Raw genomic sequence first — 13,665 nt, forward strand, 5'->3', positions numbered from 1 at the left:
CATTGTCTGGCCTCCTGATGGAGATAGACAACTGGATAAAACACAGAACAAACAGTAGAAAAACAGAAGAGTAAAATTATGTTTTGCAGAACTCTGTTCAAGATCTCTGGGACCTAGTGATAGCTGATGCAGTAGTACCTATTTCTTCATACAGCAGTTGCTGGACGAGTCACAAACTCCTACATTATGTGATCAGTGATGAACATTATAGCACGATTTACATGAGCAAAGTGGTACAGACAGTACGTTCCCATCGTAACATATATGAAACTTGGTACATAGCAGCTATAATGATTCATTAGTATTTAACTCAAAGCAAATCAAGGTGGAAAAAGGTGTATATATGATGTCACTGTATAATATTGTTTTACTAATATATACATTCATAGTTGTGGCAGTGCTAAAATATTCGTATCCTTTCTATGTTACAGTTCAGTACAAGGTCCACTGTTCAGATGACACCATGCAAGTGGAACTCCTTATGACTGACTCAATGGGTGCTGTATACTTAGAACAACTGAAACATTATCCTAGTAAGTATTTTTACTCACGAGTTGTTTACTTCATCTTAAGAACAAAACTGTTTTTAATGCAGCTGAAAAGTGTTGGTTTAATCTTCCATTGTCATACAGAGCTGGGATTGGATTGTATGGATGAAAGCGGAGGGATGGGGGGAAAGAGTAGCTACGTGGAGTAGACTTGCTGATACAAAATGGTATTGCAAGTCCACTCCTGTGCTACCTGGAAGAGCGATTCTATTTTGAAGAATATTTACTAAAATGTGCCTTCTTGCCGTATGGCGAAGAAAAAAGTTTTTTTCTTTTCTTACGTCTTAGGCGTTTTTAATGAATTGCCCCAAACTGGAATTGTTTTTTTACAGTTTATGAAATCGAAGAAAATTTTAACTGTGAATTTAATCATTGCAATAATCAAGGGGATGTCTGTAAATAAATGACTAGTTAAGTTCTTAAATTACCACAAGGCTGTTAGTGCGCATACACATAAAGAAAATATCAAGATGGAAAATAGGTAGACCTACAGTGTAACATCTTGTTAATTTAATTCACTATCACATGATTTTCGGACACAGTTCAAAGTACACTGAGTACTGCTTAGTGACACAGTGTAAACCTGAACAGTATTTCACATAATGCCGTTACGGACGTTTGTTGTAGCGGTCAGAGGAGCACTCTTGCCTCTCCACATGTCTTCTTCTATAGCATTTGTCCCGCATGCTGTTAGGGTCATGGAGCCATTCTAGAATCTCAGTGTGGACATCTTCACTGTTTGGAAATTTTCTCACCCCACCCGGCGATGTTCTTTCAGCTTGCGAAAGATGGAAATCGCATGGTGAAAAATGTGGACTTCCCGAAAAGGATCACCCACGCCAGTGAGACTTTTGTCAAGTTTTTGGCATAATTTCACTACAGCTGGACGCAATATCGCGTTTTGCCCATATCTCTCCAAGAGCTTCATGGTGAATAAGTGTGCAATTTAGTCGTTTTACCCACAAGAATCGCACTACCGACCCGCGTAGTTCTACTCTGGAGTACGTTTCCACTTGGCGCCCAATTTTATTTCCATACTGTTATAGACTTGTTATCCGCACTGCAGCAGAACTGTCTCTGCAAGAAACTCTGAACATGTACTCTCTTACGACAGTGCGCCACGCTTGTTGCGCAACTGTCTTGGCATGGGACGACATGTGCAAGTTACTGTCTGAAGTCCCTACATAACACCGGATAGTTACCATGAACTTTCTGGACTGCGGTGCATGCAGGGAACCCAGAGCATGTACTCTCTTATGATAATACGCGACCTTTCTTGCGCAATTGTCTTCGTGTGGAATGACACGTGTAACATATTTTCTGAAGTCCCTATGTACCAGTGGGTTTGTCATAGTTCCCTTGAACTACGTGTGTTATGGTGCAGTATAAAGGAAATTAATCCCACACTTACTGTTTGTAGTGTAGGACATAGGGTACACTACAAGCCTTGTTGAGAGCACCGTTTAACTCCCATCATGTACCATTGGTTTATTTCAAGCTGCGTCATGTACAGCAGTGCCGCATTATACCAATTTGGACTTCATGTTAGTCAGGTTCACATGTTGCCAATTCTCAGAAAATAGGGGTTTGGAGATGTACACTCCTGGAAATTGAAATAAGAACACCGTGAATTCATTGTCCCAGGAAGGGCAAACTTTATTGACACATTCCTGGGGTCAGATACATCACATGATCACACTGACAGAACCACAGGCACATAGACACAGGCAACAGACCATGAACAATGTCGGCACTAGTACAGTGTATATCCACCTTTCGCAGCAATGCAGGCTGCTATTCTCCCATTGAGACGATCGTAGAGATGCTGGATGTAGTCCTGTGGAACGGCTTGCCATGCCATTTCCACCTGGCGCCTCAGTTGGACCAGCGTTCGTGCTGGACGTGCAGACCGCGTGAGATGACGCTTCATCCAGTCCCAAACATGCTCAATGGGGGACAGATCCGGAGATCTTGCTGGCCAGGGTAGTTGACTTACACCTTCTAGAGCACGTTGGGTGGCACGGGATACATGCGGACGTGCATTGGTATAACGTGGAATGGTATAACGATGGGTTCGATGACGGTTTGGATGTACCGTACACTATTCAGTGTCCCCTCGACGATCAACAGAGGTGTACGGCCAGTGTAGGAGATCGCTCCCCACACCATGATGCCGGGTGTTGGCCCTGTGTGCCTCGGTCGTATGCAGTCCTGATTGTGGCGCTCACCTGCACGGCGCCAAACACGCATACGACCATCAATGGCACCAAGGCAGAAGCGACTCTCATCGCTGAAGACGACACGTCTCCATTCGTCCCTCCATTCACGCCTGTCGCGACACCACTGGAGGCGGGCTGCACGATGTTGGGGCGTGAGCGGAAGACGGCCTAACGGTGTGCGGGACCGTAGCCCAGCTTCATGGAGACGGTTGCGAATGGTCCTCGCCGATACCTTAGCAGCAACAGTATCCCTAATTTGCTGGGAAGTGGCGGTGCGGTCCCCTACGGCACTGCGTAGGATCCTACGGTCTTGGCGTGCATCCGTGCGTCGCTGCGGTCCGGTCCCAGGTCGACAGGCACTTGCACCTTCCGCCGACCACTGGCGACAACATCGATGTACTGTGGAGACCTCACGCCCCACGTGTTGAGCAATTCGGCGGTACGTCCACCCGGCCTCCCGCATGCCCACTATACGCCCTCGCTCAAAGTCCGTCAACTGCACATACGGTTCACGTCCGCGCTGTCGCGGCATGCTACCAGTGTTAAAGACTGCGATGGAGCTCCGTATGCCACGGCAAACTGGCTGACACTGACGGCAGCGGTGCACAAATGCTGCGCAGCTAGCGCCATTCGACGGCCAACACCGCAGTTCCTGGTGTGTCCGCTGTGCCGTGCGTGTGATCATTGCTTGTACAGCCCTCTCGCAGTGTCCGGAGCGTATGGTGGGTCTGACACACCAGTGTCAATGTGTTCTTTTTTCCATTTCCAGGAGTGTATATCCGCCTGTGAAGAAGCCCTTTATCCTGTAAAAGGAATTTCTCTTCGCTCGCACTTAACGCAACAGTCTCCCTCTTTATGAAGTCTTTCTAGTAAGACATAAGCATTGAAAGGCCACATGTACCTTCCCTCGTCTAAGAGAGAGGTCTCCTGGCTACAGCTTAAAAACAGCTTTGCCAGTGAGCGTGGCAGTAAAGGTTCAGCACAGTAGCAGTACTTGACTATTTTCCATGTGCATCATGAGGCACGAGGAAAATGTGACACTGGCTAGAGAGTATTATTGCCTTTGATCAGACAAGAGTTCATCCTTAGAAGGAATCGATGGATTTCGCAAGCTTATTGTCACATATGGCTCTAACGGACTGCTTTCTTTTCTGTCGGTCAAATATCTTCGTTTACTAGAAATTGTCCCATGAATAGCAGCTACAAGATGACCATCATTGATTAGAACCACAGGCACGTGTCCAGGCTCCTAGACAAACATTACTTGTTTGGGGCATTGTTGCTGCAAGATGTTAACTGTGGCGCTGGCCCTACTCAACCCGTTTCGGAATGCACACCCAGGAGCAAATTACATTACATGGGTATTTGTAACAGTGTGTGTGACATCGTTGCTCACTCCTGCTCACAGTTTCAGGATTTTTTGTGGAGATACTGTTCAGTATAGCAGGAGGTTCGAAACTACATCACTTTACCCATGTTCTGGCAGGTTGTTCAATATAAGTGTGCCTGTGTACCTGACAATTTTTTCTAATAATGTTACACACTTTAAGTCTTTGTGGAGGTTGTTTGTGGTTCTAGTATTACGTTCATGCTTTTTGATTATTTTTTTTTGAGAAAACAGATATTATTGATAATGACAAAGGGCCTAAACGATTGTATGTATTGTGAAACAGCTGTCAAAATACAATTTATTGAAGCGGTTTCTGCAACGTGTTTGAAAACTAAAACCGGAAACAATGCTTGTATTACACTTGTGCGTTGTGAAAGTGCGTTGTTGTTGTTGTGGTCTTCAGCCCAGAGACTGGTTTGATGCAGCTCTCCATGCTACTCTATCCTGTGCAAGCTTCTTCATCTCCCAGTACCTACCGCAACCTACATCCTTCTGACTCTGCTTAGTGTATTCATCTCTTGGTCTCCCTCTACGATTTTTACCCTCCACGCTGCCATCCAATACTAAATTGGTGATCCCTTGATGCCTCAGAACATGTCCTACCAACCGATCCCTTCTTTTAGTCAAGTTGTGCCACAAATTTCTCTTCTCCACACTTCTAGTCAATACCTCCTCATTAGTTATGTGATCTACCCATCTAATCTTCAGCATTCTTCTGTAGCACCACATTTCGAAAGCTTCTATTTTCTTCTTGTCCAAACTATTTATCGTCCATATTTCACTTCCATACATGGCTACACTTCATACAAATACTTTCAGAAATGACTTCCTAACACTTAAATCTATACTCGATGTTAATAAATTTCTCTTCTCCAGAAACGCTTTCCTTTCCATTGCCAGTCTACATTTTATATCCTCTCTACTTCGACCATCATCAGTTATTTTGCTCCCCAAATAGCAAAACTCCTTTACTACTTTAAGTGTCTCATTTCCTAATCTAATTCCCGCAGCATCACCTGATTTAATTCGACTGCATTCCATGATCCTCGTTTTGCTTTTGTTGATGTTCATCTTATATCCTCCTTTCAAGACACTGTCCATTCCATTCAAGTGCTCTTCCAGGTCCTTTGCTGTCTCTGACAGAATTAGAATGTCACTGGCGAACCTGAAAGTTTTTATTTCTTCTCCATGGATTTTAATACCTACTCCGAATTTTTCTTTTGTTTCCTTTACTGCTTTCTCAATATACAGATTGACCAACATCGGGGAGAGGCTACAACCCTGTCTCACTCCCTTGTAAAAGTACAGGCGTTGAGAAAAAGTCTTTGAACATTAATGTAGATCCTAGCCGAGGTTGCAGGCTCGGTGCTCGTAGGGTGGATGCTTCCGTAACAAAGGGTTCAAGAGGCATCGTATGGAAGATTTATCCCGCATACACGGAAAGTGCAAGAACATCATCCGCAAAGTCACAACGCGGACGAAAGTGTGTGTTGAGTGATCGTGACAGACGGTCATTGAAGAGGATTATGACAAATACAGAGTAATAAGAGGACGACAATACAAAAGTGACTGCAGAACTGAAAGTCGTACTGGCGAACGTTGACAACACCAAATCAACACGAAGGGAGTTCCATAAGCAGGGAACTGCAGGGCGAGGGGGAATTCCAAAACCACTTATCAGTGATGCAAATGCTCGTAACAGGAAAACGTGGTGCCGATACCATAAAACCTGGAAAGTGGATCATCGGAAGAAATCATTTGGCGGATGAGTCTTCATTCACACTGTTTCCAACTTCTGTCAAAGTTTACACCCCAAGAGTGAAATATCGGGGGAGTTCAATGATGATTTGGGCAGCCATATTGTAGTCTTCCATGGGCCTCATGATTACTCTTTAAGGTCGCATTACTGCCAAGGAATACGCGAACATTTTGGTTGATCAAGTCCAACCCATGGTACAACGTCTGTTCCTCAATGGAGATAATGTGTTGCAAGACGACAGGACCACTGTTCATACAGCTCCAGTCTTACGAGCCTGTTTCTGTGAGCACATCTCCCCTGCCCACAACAGTCACTAGATCGCAAGGCTATTGAGACTTTGTGGTCCGTTTTGGAGGCAAGAGTGCATGGTCCCTCTCCATCTCCACTATCATTACCTGAACTTGACACTATTTTGCAGAAGGAATGGTATGAGATTCCCTTGCAAGCATACAAGACTTGTATTCATCAATTCCGAGACGGCTGGAGGCTATCTTGAATCCAACGGTTTTCCTACACCATATTAAGCATGGTAATGTGTCGTTGTGTTTTTGGCGTTTCACTATTTTTGCCCACCCTCTTGTATTAGTCTTAAATTTGGGTCCTTTTCAAAAACGATTGCATAGCCTATTAGTGAATGGAGACATGTGGAATAAAGTGGTTTCATTATTTTTAAATCACATATTAATATAATCATGTTAATGCAAATATGTATGTGAACTAAGGGGCTTCATTAGTTCTTGAATACACCTTTTCCATTTTAAGGTTGTGATATATCTGTAATCTAAATAACTAACACATCTACCTCTTGAACCTCATTGCTTGATTATACTATTTTTATAGTTTATATAGTTATATGGGAAGTAGATCTGTTGAATTGTACTGGTCCTAAGTCTTGCCAAAATTTAACGATAATCCGTTTTACTTTGAATCGTTTGTATTTCTTTAGCTGCCTTTTAGTAACAAGACTAGCACTACTTTTTATTCGTGTACTTGTATCCTTTGCAAGAGGGACAAAATTTGTATGTTATGATAATACATTGCGAACACAGTTTATGTACAGTACATTGTTCATCTTAGATATTCTCTAAACCTTTTAAGATATTGTAATTCTTTTTTCACCCAGACGAACTCTAAGAAAGTCTTCACTAAAAGACATACCGTCTCTTTTCATAATTATATTGTCACGTAGCTAGCGAGAATCGGGTGCTCTTTTGGTAGGTACTTGAATAACGAACACTAGACTTAACGAATATTTATTGAGAACTAAAGCCACACACGTTCACAAGAGCACAGAGCGAATTCTCTCCGGCCGGAAGATTTACAAAGTATGCATACACCCACAGAACCTTCCAGAACATTACTTCTTGACACATCTAGAAGGTATTAGAATTAGATATACAATTTAAAATTTACACCGGGGATGGGTCTCGAACACCTAACCTTCTGCATATAAGTACAATTACATATTAACTGCACCACACTAACACTCAGTTCCTTCTTTTCTTCTGCGACATTGCTCCCTCGTAAGAGATCAACATCCCGATGTTACGCTTTCCTAGTCCGGGAACGAGTAGTCGGTCCTGCGTACTTCAACTCCCGATGGCAGTTGCTCGCCTTGGCAGTGGCCTTCTTAGAACATACTTCAACATTACGGCTTTGTTACATTTCGGCTTGTTGCGTGATGCTAGGGCTTCGAATTTATCCTGGGTTGCGGGATCCCTACAGGGCTTCTTTCGAAGGATATAGACAATTTCTCGAATCTTTCGCCGTCTTGTGTTAGGGTCAAAATCTTCGACTTCATAAGTAACATCAGATAACTGTCTTATAACCTTATATGGTCCAAAGTAGCGCCTGAGGAGCTTTTCAGAGGAGTGAAGACGCAGACGAGGTCACTAGGCTGGTACGCAACAGGATGATGACTTGCATCATATCATCGGCGATCATTTTCTTGAGCCTGCAGCGAGCGGAGTTGAGCTAACTGCCGAGATTCCTCAGCTGTGGTAATACCCGTCCAATGTAATCGTCGTCCATGTCGTCACGATGCAACAGAAATAAAGTGCCCATCGTCGTAGTTGCCTCACGCCCATGCACCAGGAAAAATGGCGTAAATCCTGTAGTCTCACGTTTGGCGGCGTTCTAGGCGAATGTCACAAAAGATAACACCTCTCCCAGTTGCTCTGCTCGCCGTTGTCCGCCAATGTCTTATTAAGGCGTTCTTTAAGGCCGTTAGTTTGCGGATGGTAGCCAGTCGTCATGTGATGTGTAATATTGCACCACTGGTTTACCTCTGCTACAATGTTCAACGGCAACTCTTTTTCGAACCGTAATTATCGATCCTGGGGCACTGTGTTTTAATACAATACCTTCCATGTTGAATGTGGTTACCTCGGATGCTTTACTTGTTTTCACAGCATTTGTAATGGCATAGCAGATTAGATGCAAACAATAATCCACTTATTGTCACTAACAGACGTCAGGAATCGTTCGAAGAGGTCAATCCCAACATGTTGGAAAGCCATTTCTGCTGGTGGAATTGGTATGAGTTGGCCAGGTGGTTTCTGAGGAACCGCCTTTCTTCTCTGGCAGTCTCAACAGTGTGACACATAGTAACGAACACTGCTAAATAATCCTGGCCAGAAAAATCTCTTGTGGATTCTGTTGTGTGTCGTAATGAATCTTTAATGACCAGCCTCAGGTGGGTCATGAAATTTCTTCAGAACGTCTAAGCGCATATATTTAGGAATCACTGGTAGCCACCTCTTTCCAAAGTGGTCAAAGTTTCTCTTGCAAAGTAATCCAATAATTAACTTAAAGTCTACTTTCACATCCTCCGACTGATTTAAAGCATGTATAATTTGTAATAACTTGACATCCTTCTTCTGTTCATCAGAGAGATCATGGAGTGCAGTGAGGCAGCTACTATCTGCATCATTCTCCTGTGGTTTCTTGAGAGCCAGTCAGCATCTCGATGTTTTCTTCCAGTTTTGTACACTGTGGTAATGTCGTATTCTTGAAGATGTCGTGCTGCCCTGGCAAGTCGTCCTGATGGGTCCTTGAGACCTGTCAACCAACAAAGCGAATGATGATCTGTAGCAACTGTGAATGATTTTCCAAAGAGATACGGTTGAAATTTACAAATGACCCAGATAACAGTAAGAAATTCTCCTTCCGTTGTTGAGTAGTTTCCCTGGCTTTTGCAAGTGTCCTGGAAGTATAAGCTATTACCTTCTCTTTTCCATCTGAAATTTGTACCAGAATGGATGCAACTCGGTAGGTGCTCTCTCATCATACAGACCAAGTACAGTGTTAGTCGTCAGAGCTTTTCACAGAGTATTGAAAGCATCTTGTTGAGGTTTTTCACAGATAAATTTGTCATCAGCTTATAACAACACTTGGAGCAGCCTGGCTTTGATACAGAAGTCTGTAATACAATGCCAGTAACAAGAACAGAGTCCAAGGGAGCTTCGCACATCATTATTATTCTTAAGAATAGGAAATTCCGATATAGATTTCACCTTCTCTGGGTCTAGCCACACACCTTCGTTTGACCCAAGATATCCACGTCTGTTGATTTCTGTTCCTCCAAAGAGACACTTTTTTGGATGAAGTTTTATGCCACCTTGTCTGAGACACTTAAGAAGAGCTCTCGGTGTTTTTATGTGTTCATCAAATTTTTCGGAGAATACTATAATGTCATCTAAGTAGCAAAGACATAATATCCACTTGAAGTAGGGTAAAAGATTACCCATCACACATTTGAAAGTTTCTGGTGCATTACTTTGAATTCATATAGCCCTCAGGGGTGATAAAAGCAGTTTTCTCACGATCAGCCTCATCTACTTCGATTTTCCAGTACCCTGAGGACGGGTCCACTATAGAGAAAAACTTAGCTCCCTTCAGACACTCCAGTGTATCACTGATTGGTGGAAGAGGGAAGCATTCTTCTTAGTTACCTTATTAAGTTTCCTGTAATCGACACAAAACCGCCAGCTGCTATCCTTCATTCTGACGAGAACCACCGATGACGATCATAGGCTCTGCTATGGCTAACTGGCATCATCCTTCATCATTTTCTCTATCTCTTCACGTATTATTTGACGTTCCGTTGTTGCCACACGGTTTGCTCACTGGCTGATTAGCTGGTAATTACCAGTGTTAATACAGTGCTTCACTTTCGATTTGTCTAGCTTGCTTTTCACAAGTGGGTAGAAACACTTTAAGAACTCTTGAAGAATGGCAAGTAGCTTCTCCTGTCGTTCCTTTGTTAGGTCTGGCGATAGCCGAGCTTGAAGATCGTCTTGTAGTGATAGTGCTACTCATCACCGGAGGTGTCTATGATGTTCAGCTGCTCTGCAATTAACGTCTGAGCGATTGCTATGCACATGCGTCTTGGAAGGCTCTGTGGCTCTTTACAGCGGTTAACTACCCACAATTCGCCAAATCTATTTTAAATGCGACAACAGAAGCTGTAATGAATAATTCTTTCTCCAGTGATATTCTTCTATTACATTCCACTATGAGATCCATAGATTGATGCGTGGCATTACACATGACAGTTACCTCTGCAGCACTGGCTGCAAGAATGATCGTAGCACACATAGTCTCCATACACTAGAATGTGTATCTTCCTCTCCACCGTCTCTTATCTCGACTAACACAATCTTCGAGCAATCACAATCTATTACTGATTGAGAAGCTTTCAGAAAGTCCCATTCGAGAATAACTTCGTGACTGCATTGTTGGAAGTCGATGAACTCAAAGCTCTGTGTATGGCCATTTATACAGATATGAATAATGCGTCTTCCTGTAAGTTGTACATGCTTCCCATTAGCCACCTTCAGCGGACAATTTTTGCTGCCAACGAATATGGTTTTCTGTAGCGGGTGGAAATACTTTTCCAAAATGACTGAATATGATGCTCCGTAGCTCAGACTGGTCGTCCATCCATGGGGATATCAACGTAGTTTCCCATCGTTTTTGTAATGATCGATGGCAGAGGATTTACCCTTTTGTTTTCCAGGCTGCAGCGACTTTGTGATCGGCTAGAGCTTCTAAACAGCGATGGAGATCTTGATCGGCGAGTGGAAGAGTGTGCTCTTCAGCAGAAAGCTTGTGGCAATGGTGATCAATGACATCCTGTAAATACATTATCTCGTCCTTCTTCATCGTCCTGTCGCTGGTATCAGTTTAGTTCTGCTTGCTTTGTCTTGGCACGGCCATCTAATACCTGCCATCTTTCTCGGCAGTAGCGCACCACATGCCACGGTCGACAGCAATGGAAACGTATTGGCACATTGTCCCGGGTTCTCTAGACGTCAGTCTTCCTTGGGACCTAATCAGGATCCTAATGCTTTATTGAAGAAGCGCATATTCGTCCTTGCCTCGACTGTTTCACCGTTTTCGATGGAGTTGGACGATAAGGGATTGGAGCTAGCGTCTGTTGTACATCCTCCCTTGTGATCTCTTGCAGCGTCTCGGTTTTTGGTCCAAAGGATACTCCCAGCGCCTTTTGAACTTCCTCACTTACTTGACGAATGACTTCTGTCAAATCTGTATCTTCCTCCACCACAGCCACAAATACGACATTTGGAAATTGTTCAAATACTTGCAGCCAATTTGTTTTTGATCCATTGTCTCAATCTGCTGGCACCATTTTATGAAATCGTCTGCTGTGCACATTTCCTTCAGTAAAAGGGCCTGGTACATATCCTCAGCAACCCCTCTCATGAGATGCGCTACTTTATCTTCCTCCTTCATCCGAGGGTTGACAAGACGTCTTGAATTTATGACTTTGTGGTTTCTACTGAATGCCGTCGTCTGCATTTTAATTTTTCTTCTGCATGGCGCTTCTGTCGCTAGGTGTCTCCAAAATAATTCTGTAATTCCGTGTGGAATACTTCCCAGACTGGCAGCTTTTTCTCGTTGTTCTCATGCCACTGCTTGGTGGTCCCCTCCAAGCAGAAAAATGCATTATTCAAGCAAACCGTTTCGTCCCAGTTGTTGAGGGTGGCAATACGTTAGTATCCCTTTAACCACTTGGTTAAGTCTTGGACATCATGTCCAGAGAACACAGCTGGATTTCTTATATATTGGCAAATGGCTGGCGACATCTCGTCTTCTTCAGTCGCCGAGATTCCACTCAGTAGAGCATGGCTCGAACGCAGGTTTCTCGTCACGTAAACGACGGCCTGATGGGAGCCTCTGTGTCGTCAACGACGCGTGCGCTCACGAGGTCAAATAACCTCGCCTCCACCAGAATAACGTCACGTAGCTAGCGAGAACCAGGTGTCCTTAGATGTAGCTAGTTGAATAACGAACACTATTTTTGGGTGAATGATTTATTGAGAACTGAATTCACACACATACGCAAGAGCACGGAGCGAACTGCCTCCAGCCGGAAGATTATACGGTATATATACATCCACAGAACCTTCCAGAACATTACTTCTTGACACATCTAGAAGGTACAAGAAATAGATACAGAAATTAAAATTGACACACAACGTGGGTGTCACACACACATTGTCCTTTGCAAATGGTTCAAATGCCTCTGAGCACTAGGGGACTTACCATTCGAGGTCATCAGTCCCCTATAACTTTGAACTACTTAAACCTAACCAAACTAAGGACATCACATACATCCATGCCCGAGGCAGGATTAGAACCTGCGACCTTAGCGGTCGCCCGATTCCAGACTGAAGCGCCTAGAACCGCTCGGTCACAGCAGCCGGCTATCCTTTGCATATGAGTCCAATACCGTATCAACTGCACCACACTAAAAGTCAGTTTCTTACCTTTTTCTGCGACAATATCAATAACGGAGATAGTTATAGGCTATATACCTCGCTGTTCCAAATTGAACTACGGTATAATAATTTCTGTCATAAGTATCGTAGAGTTTAACGAGATAAATCCATGCCCGTTTTACTCTCCAAAATCCGATAAGTAGTTTCGGAGAGATTTAAATTATTATAACTTAGGTTTATCTGTTTAGAACAGCAAACAAATTGCAGCCTTATGGGGAAATCCATATTAACGTATATACCGTAACTTTTGTATCCAGATGATGAGGTAGTCCGTCTTGAAACAATTGAAATCTGATTACGAATTCGGATTCTTTGAGAAAACTAGATTTAAAGCTGTTACTGATCAAACTTCGCTACAACTGGTTGGAACGACACATGAACTGAAAGGCAAAGGATGTGGTATCTAAGGCTGATTCAACAGTCAACCACAGTAACAGTACTGCTCTTATTTCTCCCAGACCCATGGAAAAAAAAGTTTAATTTCCATACACAGCAACAGAAAAGGATACTGGCATCACAGAAGACGGTGGTCATAAAATTCCATTTATGTCATCAAGTGTTCAAAGTCCCGGCCGTGTACTGCAATCTCTGGTGCAAGACCGTCTATAAAAACTGAAGAGATCGATCTGATATCGTTCCACGCACTACAGTGTTGTAGAATCTCTTGGATACATCTATAGCTGCGTCTACATCATACTCTGCGAACCATCGTTCGGTGGATGGCGGAGGCGAACTTGTACCACTGCTAGTCGTTTCCTCTGTTGTTCAACCAGCAAGTATAATGAGGGAAAAATACTGTCTAAAAGCCTCCGTGCGAACCCTAATTTCTCGCAACTTCTTCATGGTCCTTACACGATATGCATGTTGGCGGTAGTAGAATCGTTATGCAGTCGGCTCCAAATGTCGGTTCTCTAAATTTGCGTGCAATAGTGCCTTGTGGAGA

The 13,665-nt window shown here is 43.5% G+C and overlaps 1 protein-coding gene across 1 annotated transcript in view; it reads left to right on the plus strand.

Moving 5' to 3' along the window:
* Positions 1–13,665, plus strand: part of LOC126298477 (uncharacterized) — a 130,415-nt gene that overhangs the window by 72,628 nt on the left and 44,122 nt on the right. The window contains exon 2 of the mRNA XM_049989813.1: positions 432–533. Coding sequence (XP_049845770.1) covers positions 432–533 — 102 coding nt within the window. The remainder of the gene's footprint in view (positions 1–431; positions 534–13,665) is intronic.

This window comes from Schistocerca gregaria, chromosome X, assembly GCF_023897955.1.
Source record: "Schistocerca gregaria isolate iqSchGreg1 chromosome X, iqSchGreg1.2, whole genome shotgun sequence".
Lineage (NCBI taxonomy): Eukaryota > Metazoa > Arthropoda > Insecta > Orthoptera > Acrididae > Schistocerca > Schistocerca gregaria.